This window comes from Heliangelus exortis, chromosome 2 (assembly GCF_036169615.1).
Source record: "Heliangelus exortis chromosome 2, bHelExo1.hap1, whole genome shotgun sequence".
In the NCBI taxonomy this organism is placed as follows: domain Eukaryota; kingdom Metazoa; phylum Chordata; class Aves; order Apodiformes; family Trochilidae; genus Heliangelus; species Heliangelus exortis.
In genome coordinates, this window is record NC_092423.1 from 129,006,540 (window position 1) to 129,018,108 (window position 11,569).

The 11,569-nt window shown below is 39.8% G+C and overlaps 1 protein-coding gene across 1 annotated transcript in view; it reads left to right on the plus strand.

Annotated features, from left to right (window-relative positions):
- LAPTM4B (lysosomal protein transmembrane 4 beta) overlaps positions 1–11,045 on the plus strand; it is a 59,437-nt gene extending 48,392 nt beyond the window's left edge. The window contains exon 7 of the mRNA XM_071738043.1: positions 9,041–11,045. Within this exon, the coding sequence (XP_071594144.1) occupies positions 9,041–9,115 (75 nt within the window). The 3' untranslated portion in view covers positions 9,116–11,045. The remainder of the gene's footprint in view (positions 1–9,040) is intronic.
- The last annotated feature ends 524 nt before the right edge of the window (positions 11,046–11,569 follow it).

Sequence of the window (11,569 nt, forward strand, 5' to 3'; positions counted from 1 at the left end):
CAACTCTAATTTTGCACAGATGACTTTGCAGCATTGAGGCCTGCTTCTTCACTGATTGGGACTATAAATTATTTCTGAGCTATTCTGCTTCCAGATACTCCATCTGTAATCATTCTAGTGTGGTTTCTAAAGGAAATGCATATGTATAAACACGAAAATACTTCCTGTCCGTGTTGAGAGGAAGGTTTCTTGGGATTTATTTGACAGTCAACATATTGTGAAACCCTAAAATGGTAATTAACTAGCACATTTTGGACAAACTTTTCAAGCAAAAGCATCTGTGCATAAAGCAAAGTAAACCACTTCTTTTTTCATATCAAACATGATTTGGCCTGAACATGAAGCTTCGGCCCTATATCCAGGGCTTTTTTTATCTGGGGACAGGGAAAAAAGAAAAAGAAAGTTAGGAAAGATTTTTTGCTAGCATTGCTCTCTGACTTCCTCATAAACAATTGCTTTGACTGGACTCATTTGACCAGAACAGCCATTTACATTGCAAACAGCCACCTCTGAAGTAGATACAAGTATTAGCATTTACTTATAGGAATTACTTCTAAAGGGCAGTTGATCCCACCTGGAAGAATATCTAGTACAGGGCAGATTAGTGAAAGTTCCTGCTGCTCTCCTGAGCATGAAGGGAGCTTCATCCAGGTGGAGGTCAGCTCCTTCCCAAGCACCCTCCCAACTAAGCCTTCTCCATATGCCTGGTCTTGGAACTGTCAAATGGGTTTCTTAATATGAATAAAGTAACTGCAGACTGCCCTGCAGGGGAACAAGGATCCTTAGTGGGATGAAAGAGGGACAGAACAAGTGAAAATATAACAGAAATCTTTGAAATCATGAGTGGCAGAGAAGGTAAAGGATGAAAAAAGACCTCACTGGGGGTCTGCTCATCACAGGACATTGAGGGTGCTAAAAGACAACATGGGTTCAAATGCAAACTAGAAAAATGAATGATGAAATTAATTTAATAAATCATAGAAAAATACATGGCCAGTAATTCAGCAAGTCCTTAGCATTCAAATTTCTGACAGTTGGGAGAATATTCTGGGCAAGTCGTGGCTCTACATGCTTTCACGGCTCTTTCTTCATTTCTTTTATTCTTCTTTCACTTCTCTTCCTTCATCAGCCATCACTAATCACTGTCATCTGGAGGGACTTTTCACCTGACCCAGCAGTGATGTCCCTACATGCTTAACTGCAGTGTTATGAAAGTTAATCCCTGCTTCTTTCCCCAGTGCTTATTTTATATGCAACATGTGACTGCTCCTACCACAGAATTATTATTAATTATTCCTGTTTCTTCACTTCCAAGAAAAGCTCCCTCTTCTCCTGACTCCTGTCAGTCTTTTCATACAGTCAGTGTAAAGTGTGTCTTCATGTGAAATAGAAAACCCAAATTCTCAATTGGTTTAGTTTTCCTACTCCCTAACTGTTTCAGTTAACCTCCCTCCCTTGCTGATCTGATGTGCATAATGTTGTTCTATATTACCTCCTTTTCTCAAGTTGCCTCAAGTTGCATTTTGCACCTGCAATTATAAACTGAATTTTTGAAAGGAGCAGAGAATCTTGGCTGATGCACTTCTGAGACAGGTATCTGGAAAGCCTGGGGCTTAAAAACTCTTAGGGACCCATTGTAGAAAAAACACAATTATTCAGAAACTCTTGAAAAATGCTACTTCTTGGAGCTTCTTAGAACCCTACTGAGAAGATTTGTATTTCTGAAAATTTCAAGCAAAAAATACACCTTAATTTTTACATTTTCCTCAGTAATCCCAGACTTCTCAGAAGGAAACCACATTTTCAAATTTGACAGGAAAACTTTGCAAAGAGTTAATTATTCTCAGCCTTTCCTGCACACAGAGTGAAGCAATCAGCTGGCTATAGCTGTTTATGCACATGGAAATCTTCTGTTTCCCACAGGTGAGCTTCATGTTTGCATAGTCAAAAACCCAGCAAATTATGCCTTTTGGGAAGGCTTTTGGGAAGGCTTATGGGACTATCTTGAACTGGACAGGTGGTCACATCAGCAGCCTTCACTCTGGAGCTGTTAGTAGGCTTGCTGCTTGCTTCACTGCAGCTGAGCAGGGTTTGGGTTGCAGTTCATGGCTCCTCAAAGCACTGCAGCTGTGGGAGGAAATTCCACTCCTCTTGGCTGGTGAATGATGGGAGAGCAGGGAAGTAAACATGAGATTAGTAAATGGGATTGCATCCCATTAAACCCTCTCCAAGCTGCACAGCTGTATCAGGTTGGCACACGTCGGTGTTTGGCCTTGAGCTGGAGTCACTGAGATGAGATGAACCCGGAGCAGTGCAACTGGGCATGTGCTGCTTACAGCCTCATCTTTCCATTCAGTTGGCTCCAAACCCAAAGCATCAGCCCTCTGCTACGTTGAGGAAACATTTATCCTGAATTAGGAAAGGCAAGGCATGCAGTGGCTGTACTTCAGCCTGCACCTGTGTCCGTGTTCATTCCATCACCAGCCCGGAGGCTGCACGTGTGACACAGGCTCCTGTAGCAGGGGATTCCTGTGGCTCAGCACTTTTACCTGGGCAATGGTGCAGCACTGGCTCTGGCACACTCCTGCCACCTGCCTACCACTGTTCACTTTGTGCTTGGTGTCCCTCCCTTTTTGAGTAAACAGAATAAGACCTGAACCCAGTGGCACTTTGTATGTGAGCTGTGGGAAAGCAAAGGCTGCTTTTGCTCTCTCTCCCTTTCCTGCCCATGTATTCACAGGGGCTTCCTGTAAGAATTTCTGGTGGTGGTTTGGGTGTCTGAAATGTAAGGGTCACTCCATAGAAGAGTGAAACACATGAATGTAACACATACATAGCTGTGGCAAAGAGGTTGGGTTAAACATTTCCAGGCATGGGCTGAAATTTCAGCAAAAATATATATTTAATTTGTAAATATTTCCATAATTTAGACCCTGTCTCACATAGTCATATGGAAGTTTCATCCAAGGGATTTGTAAATCTATTTCCAAGACCTTTTACGATGTTTCAAATAGTTTGTCTGTTTTACAAATGGGAGATCTTCCTAAGACAAAAAGTGGAATGATTTGTCAAAACTGAAAAGATTCAGTGGCAGGGCCAGGATTAAATTGCAGTAACGATGACCCTAATTGTACTCAACTACTCATCACCTGTCCCTGTGTATTTTGTATCCATGCAGTGTGATGTTCTTCAGTGTAAAGGAGTGGAGTTTTTATTGAAAAGCTGAAGTTTGAGAAAACATCCTGAATGCTCACTACAACCATCAGCACTTACCATGCAGATTTCTAATCAATAGCTTTTTTTGGCATCAACGAGTGCATTCCTGTTCTAGGTGCTAGAGAAAAGTGTTAGGTCTGCCTGTAACAATGTTTGTTTCCAACAAGACATCAAGAAGCCATGGCAACTCATAAAAGTTTCATATAGCTGCCAGCCAAAATACTGCTCAAACTCAAAGCTGCTATGTGACAATTGTACCATTCCAGCCAGTGAACAGTACAAATGGCTGTGGGAAAAAGTGATCCAAAGCTCTCTGGGGATACAGAAAGATTTCTGTTGAGTTCAGTGAGTTTTGGGTGAGACCCTCAAGAATGCAGAAATAATCAATTAATCACATATTTAGCTTGGCTTATACAGAACTAAGCACATTTTCTACTCTAGCAATGTACATCATACAGCTTGAGTTCAAACAGGATAACTGCAGGAAAGTGAGAAAACTTGTACATATGCTGAAGAAAGAAAATTTTCTACTGGAAGTTCAGATAAATGTGGAATCAGCTGCAAAAATATGGGGTGATTACTGAAATTTTGCAATTCCCTTCCAAAGAAACACCTTTGGGCCAAGATTAATTTCTGACTGTTTGAATATACGAATATTTGCCTGTGTTTCTTCTTAGGTATATTTCTAAGCAATGTCTTTTGAAACCTTTTCTCCAAAACCAGATTAAGCAGGATGTAAAAAATAAGAAATTACATATGTTTATATTAACTGAATATGTGATAACCACTGGTAGATTCTTATTCTTCCAAAGAAGGTCGTCCTGTATCATTTGGTTTATAATAGATGCTTATGTAATACAGTTATCCAAACCACTTGGATGATACCAGCTAAGTATTTCTTATGGGTTAGTTTTTGATTATTTCTGTGTATTAAACAACCAGACTGCTTATACCAAAATGCTTACATGTTATTGGGAGCAAAGCCCAGCACTCAGGACTCTCTGTTCCACTAAAGCCCCCTAACCATGGGGCTTCATAGCCACACTATCTCCAGTTTTCTTCCTTTGCCCATGGATTCTTGCATAGTTGGACTCTGACAACAGGAGATTGGAAAATGGTCCTTCCAACCCTTCCTTCCTTGTGTGTGGAGCATCCATAGGGCAGATAGGATCTGTGGGTTTGAACCATCTTGACTTGGGAGGCCCTAGAGCTCTCATCTCAGTCTCCATGCAGCACTTTTAGCACCAGGCAACTATAAAAACAGTGAGTAATGTTACCTCCTCCTCTGGCTGTGTATTAAGCAGTAATGTTAAAATGCTTCATGGTTCTTAAGTAGAGTTCTAGATGTTGTGAAAGAAGTTAGGAGCTTCTGTCCTCTGGATTTTAGGTATCCTATAGGACTGAACCCTGTGACCATCTAATCTTCCAATCTTGCTTGCTGGTCTACTGATAAAAAGCCACAAGTTCTTTTTACAAGGACCACTGAATTCCAAAAAATGGGGTTTCCAAAAAATGGGAGTCCTTTGTCCTTACTTTTTTATAGTAACTTGTGAATGACAATCTCAAACATCCTGTAAACATTAGTCCTAGGACACCCAGGGAAATAACACACATTTTTCTTAATTCACGACCAGCAAGGAGATGCTCAAATGAAGTGCCTAGGAAGCAAAATGCATCAGTTGTCCTAGTGGATATTCTGCCTTGGGGAATACCAGGGACCTAAAATGTGCATGTATTTTTGTCCTGCTTGAATTATTTTAGACTGCATCCATTCTAATTTTGTTTTTAGATAAGACTGAATAGTGAGTTTCTATTTTTCCAGTTTCTAATTTCACCCTTTGGCTCAGTGGCTGCCTTCCATTTTATGTCTCTGGAGAGCATAACATGCCTGAGCAACTGCTGTGTTTTGTCCAAAGCACTTCCATTAAACCATATTGAGAATTAAAATTAACACGAAAGAAGGGAAACTACTCTGATCCCAATTTTCATCTCAGCTGCTTTCGGTTAAATTCAATTAAAATTCTAATGGAATTATCTTTTCTTTGAGATTTTTGTGAACTGTTAACCATTTCAACAGTAAAAAGTTTTTCCCAAAAAAGATTTAATTGAGAAAAGATTAAAAATTATTAAGGCAAAGCAATGGCCTCAAACTGTAGTCTTGTAAAAAATAATTAAAAGGAAGTCTTAGAGTAAACTTTGCTAGATTTGTAACTCCAGAGTGGTTGAAGAGTTATTCAAACTTCCATGGAAGCAGAAGGATGATTATTTGAATCCAGGGATTGACAGATGATTAAGTAACAGTAAGAAAAACACATTGATTGAAAGTGAGACAGTTAAATTAGTTTAAAGGATACTAATGGTGTGAGATACTTGGGGTCCCATCCAGAGCCAGGTATTCCACAAACTCAAAGTGCTTTCTTCCTGGTGTTGCCTATCATATTCATTCATTTTAACCTTTCTTTAATAGCTGTTCCATATTTTCTTTTTCTAACTCAAACACTGCAAGGCAAATGTAGGAATTTGGAATTCTGCTCATTCTACACTCCTTGGTTTTTATCACTATTCTCTTCATGTCAGAGAGCTGCAAGATTGGCATATTTAAATATTTAAACACAAAAATGTGTGGGGAGGAAGCCTTTAAAGTCATCACTGATAGAATTGTTCAGACAAATAACCTTGGCCAGCAATAAAGTGACCATCAACTTTAAAGACATTTGGCAAATAGTCTTTAGCCTTCCCCTGGAAATACTTCCTTGTGAAACTTCTGAACATTTTCAGTGGTGTCCCCAGTTCATACCCCACAGAAGTTGAATATTCCTAGAGAAATCCATAAGCATTAGGATTTAGTCAGTGGCTTCTCCAAAATGACTCCTGTAGGTATCCCTGTCTCCCCTCACCTCTGGTTGAACAGTTGTTACGTGAGAAAGTGTCTTCTGAGCATCCCTGGGGCCAGTGACCCACGTATGAATTTTAGGTCCATAGAGCAAAGGGGGGTGTTCACCTTCCAAGAGGTAAAAGCCTGCCCAGGAGGCTCTTCTACCAGACAGAGTTTGTTTCCTGTAAGAACTGAAGGGAATGAAGAAGCTCACTCATATCATAGAATCATAGAATCCTAGGGGTTGGAAGGGACCTCGAAAGATCATCTAGTCCAACCCCCCCTGCCAGAGCAGGGCCCCCTAGAGTACATCGCCTAGGAACGTGTCCAGGCGGGTTTTGAATGTCTCCAGTGAAGGAGACTCCACAACCCCCCTGGGCAGCCTGTTCCAGGGCTCTGTCACCCTTACAGTAAAAAAATTTTTTCTGATATTCAACTTGAACCTCCTATGCTCCAATTTACACCCATTACCCCTTGTCCTATCACTGGTCACCACTGAGAAAAGCCTAACTCCATCTCCCTGACACTCACCCCTTACATATTTGAAAACATTGATGAGGTCACCCCTCAGTCTCCTTTTCTCCAAACTAAAGAGACCCAGCTCCCTCAGCCTTTCCTCATAAGGGAGATGTTCCACTCCCTTAATCATCTTAGTAGCTCTGCGCTGGACTCTTTCAAGCACTTCCCTGTCCTTCTTGAACTGAGGGGCCCAGAACTGGACACAATACTCCAGGTGTGGCCTCACCAATGCAGAATAGAGGGGGAGGAGAACCTCTCTTGACCTACTAACCACACCCTTTCTAATGCATCCCAGGATGCCATTGGCCTTCTTGGCAAATCCTTCAGGATTTGCAAATGACAGTAACTTCAATGCTGAAATAGCAATATTGAGGCAACTACAGTTATCTTAGGGCACAGGGATCTAAAAAAGGAGCAGAGCACAGGAGGAGGTGTTGCCCTTTTTTAATCAGCTCTTAGACATGGAAGATGGGCAGCTTTTTGGGTTGTGTCTGCTGTTATTTCTTATCATGAAGAAATGGACTCTGAATCTGAACAGAATGGACTCCAGTTTGTGGTTTAGCATTACAAGACTTCAATAAGATGACTAAATCTCCACCAGGTGAACTTGACTCATTTTCAGTCTCATTTGCAGATCAGATTTAATTACTAATTATATTGCTTCATTATCATCTAATGAACACATTTTCAGTATATTTGAGAAACTAATGCCTTTTTTTAGTAATAGAAGGATTGTACTCAAAACCCTGTTATTAAACCAGTGATCAGCACTAAGGGAGAGGGTCTCAATGGGAGTGTTTTTCACAGTTCACACGCTTTAGGTTACATTTACTTAGGTTACATTGAAAAACACATTTATCACAGTACTTGAAGTTCTACACGTTGTCCTAATTTTACTAGAAAATTAGTCTGCCATAAGCTGTTTGCACAATTTAAGTTGGCATACTTTATTAAAATGCCTTTTGATACAAAGCTTTTCAGATTATGTAGTGGATATGTGAATAGTATATTGCATTTACAAGCTCAAACATATGGTATTAATAAAGAGTGAAAATTTCCTTTTATAAATAATGAAACTTTTTTGCCTAAGGGCTGAAGACGCCATGGTAGCCATTCTGTAGTCTAACAAACATGCACAGATGTACTTGAATATGGGGTCATCAACTCATATCTGTAAACTTATGTAAGTATGATATGAATCACCCTTGGAACTATCCCACATAAGCCTCATCCAAAGCCTACTTTAACCTATAGAAAGATTCCCAGTGATTTTATTATGTTTTGGATGAAGTCCAGAAAAGTTGATTACTGAGGTTTCTCTGCAGAAGGCAGTTTATCAGCTTCCTGAAGAACTGGTGAAATCTTCTCATGGCAAAACTTCCACTGACTTTATTGAGATCAGGATTTTCCCTCTGTATGTTTAGATAATGAGCTTCATGTGCTCATTAATGACCAAGAAGCAATGCTGGAAATTCCATCATAAATAACTGATCTTCAGCTGTTAAAACATCTCTGCAAGTCCACTACAATTCTTATTCTTACATGTCACGGAGTTATTTTAGGGCATCTATACCCATTCTTCATTCAGACATCTGTTTTATCCTCAGTCTGTTGGGATTCACAGACTATGTGTTCTTTTGCCTTGTCACATGCAAGCTAATTAGTGTCAGTGCTGATTCAATTAAAAATTGCATGATAGCAGGTGTGCTTGCTTAAAGAAGTAGAAATCTTGACTTAAATCCCTCCTCTGCCTTTTGTGGTCTGAACTTGCATCTTCCGTGTCCTAGGAAGATTCCTGGCCTCCTATAAGTGGGGATGATAGATGATTAAAGCTGTGCTAATTTTTATCAAATATTCAATTATTCACTGAAGGACTCATGGGGAGGTGGGAGATCTTCCTTCTCACAGCAGAATGCCCCAGAAGGACACAACTGGAGATTTATTGAGACAGTGTGTGATCTGTTCTTAATTTGCTTTATTTGTCCAAAATAATGATGAGCTGTTCCAGGAGAGAATGAGCTATTCCAAAGAAAGGTCTTGCTCTGGGTTAGCAGTTTGATCAGTCCTCCAGGTGACATGGTGTAAGTGCTTTTGGCAGAAGATAGCTGCAGAATAAGCAGTTCCTGTCACTACCAGGTTGAACAAATTCTGGTACCAGCAATAAATGGTCTTTGGCTGAAATCAGGATGTCACTGAAGTCAGTAAGAAATGAGAAGAAACAACTTTTTCCTTCATAATGAAAACAGGCTCACAAATTGAGAAGGAGGAACTCCAAGTTAATAATATTTCATTTTCTACCTATTCTGCTCCTGCTTGATAATTACTCTTTTAAATATATTTTTAGGTGAAGGCCTTAACGGTTTTCTTTTCTGTAAATTTTATCTGCTGCCTTCTTTTTTAAAAATATAACCATTTTTTCTTTTCCTGCAGGTCTTGCTGCCACCCTATGATGATTCTGCAAATGGAGCTGCTAAAGATCCACCTCCACCTTATGTGTCAGCATAAGTGAGAGAGTGCTGTGTACCTAGGGAGGATAGCTTTACTTTTCAGACCTTGGAGCAATAGTTTGATAATTTCTCTTCTGGGATACAACCTCCATGGTTATACATTGATGTTTTGCTGACATATTGAAACCTAAATTGTATGATTCAAATTCTGTAGATAGTTTTAAGAATCTGCTGCAACTACAGTAGTGTTTCAGAAACTAGTGAACTTGTTTCAGAACAATTCTGGATAGAGCTAAATTTATGGTAGTCATTTAATAGCTTTTTCCACCGTGTCTGACATGCAGTGCTAGAGAACATAGAACTCTGCATTCTCAATTGGGTTCAGAGTGGAACTTTACCTTTTTTTTTAATTTGTAAAACATCCGAAGTATTACAAATATGTTTCTCCAATACCCACTGTCACCTTCAGAATACAACCCAAGTCCCAAAAAGTGACATTTCACTTCATTCCTGTTCTGCAAGAATTGATTAAGTTATTATGCTATGAAGAATGACGACTGCAAAAAGAAAGAGTCTTATGCACTATTCTCAACAACCTGGCTAATGGGAAACAAATTTAATTGGGAGGAATAAGCATGGGAAATGAGAATAGGCAAATCCCTCTGTGATGTGTTACAAGCCAGAACCTGTGGTCTATACAGATTCACTTTGTCCCAGCCTGCAACCACACTAAAGCTCAAAAAACCCCACTTCTTATCATCTTCTGGTAATTTTCTGTTCCTGCCTACACACCTTTTTCCTCCTCACCATCTTCACAAATAATATTTTAAGCTCAACAAATTGCTGCTTTTGAACTCCCACAGTTAGGTGTCAAAGCTGTGTCTTTCACACTCAATATGCAAATGTTTTACCACTGGAATGTGTCTGTAAATATTGCAATGTTCTGCTGAGTGTGAACTAAATTATGCAGATTCTAAGATATATGTTCCCAACCTATGGGAAACTTATGCATGTAAGTTCACTGAGCATTAGCATCTATGTTTCTGTGTTTCTCATACACATCAGTGTGGGGATTTTAAATTCCCTTTATAGCTGGTTGTGCAGAGAATCTTTCTCATGGGACTCATCCATTCATGAATGCTTGTGTGAGGTATTCCTTTCTTCACCAGAGAAGTGCCTCCTGCACATGTAACTTTTTGTTGTTGATGAAGGTAAAAGGAGCAGGAAAAGGGAATATAGATGTGTCTCTACCTCTCATAATTTCCCCCTGTGTCGTCTCCTCTGCATTTGGGGATAGAACAGGCTGAAGCTGAACTGATGCTGTTGTGCACTGCCCTGAGTAAAGGGCGGTGCAGAACTGAGCCAAGGTTTGAAGGGGCACCAGAAGATACCAATGTGCCATCTCTCCTGTGACTGGCCAGCATCCCACACCCTTCCTAAGGAAGACACCCATTCTCACCCTCAGTGCATTAGTTCAGTTCTGCAGACTGAAGAAGGGTAGAGATTTTCCTGCCTTTTTCTGGAAATCCTTCCAGGGGAACACAGGACAAACCATTTCTTTTCACGGAGGTTGTCACTGTGAGCTGTCCTTACAGATGCCAGGGAAGGAAGGGCCAGACTTTTTCTGCCTGTCTTCCCTATCTGTTTTTTCTTTTACTTCAGGGTTCATGTACACTGAGATCGAACAAAAATCAGCAACGCTTTTGACTGAACCAATTCTGGAGTTGATCTGTTGATTCCTGTCACAGTCCTATTGCTTCCTTCAGAATAACTCCATGTACTATTATTATTATCTCATTACATTTATCTTCAGGAATTAATATGAGTTTGTGGTTTGGGCTGGCTGGCTGGGCTTCTGTGCTTCATTTCTTTTATTCTTGACAGATTTGTGAAGGAATTTAAACAGTCATCTGTTTCAGAAAAGCTGGTTGTAAATACATCGCATCTGTGTATATAAACTTCTCTACAATAAAAAGGTGTTTCCTCAAGATTATGGAAATATTTTTTCTTGTCTGAAAAGCACAAACATGCACAACTTCTTGTCCAATCAATATGGCATGGCAGGATTTTCTCTGTAAATTACATAAGCAACAATTTTTTCAGTCCACTCACCAATCCATTCACCTGTTTTCCCTCCATGCTGAAAAAAATGGAGAATAGAACAGAAAATTCAAAAAATTATTGTTCAATAATGAGATAAATCAAGCTTTTAGTTCATTGTCCAGAATTTAGTTCATTGTCCAGAATTGTCCAGAATTTAGTTCATTGTCCAGAATGTTCAAGAAGTTTGCCAGGTCTGATGAAGAGTGTGGTTACAGACCCAGACTACACTGACCTACACCAAAAGCTGTGTTTACTTTTTCTCCACATCATTATAGGGATAATGTTGTGCTAATTCACACAAAATTTCTGTAGACTTTAACTGGTCTGACTAAGGAATCAAGACTTCCTCACATACCACATGTGCCTAAGTGCTAGTGCATGTGTCCTGCCAGTACTCCTAATTGGATTA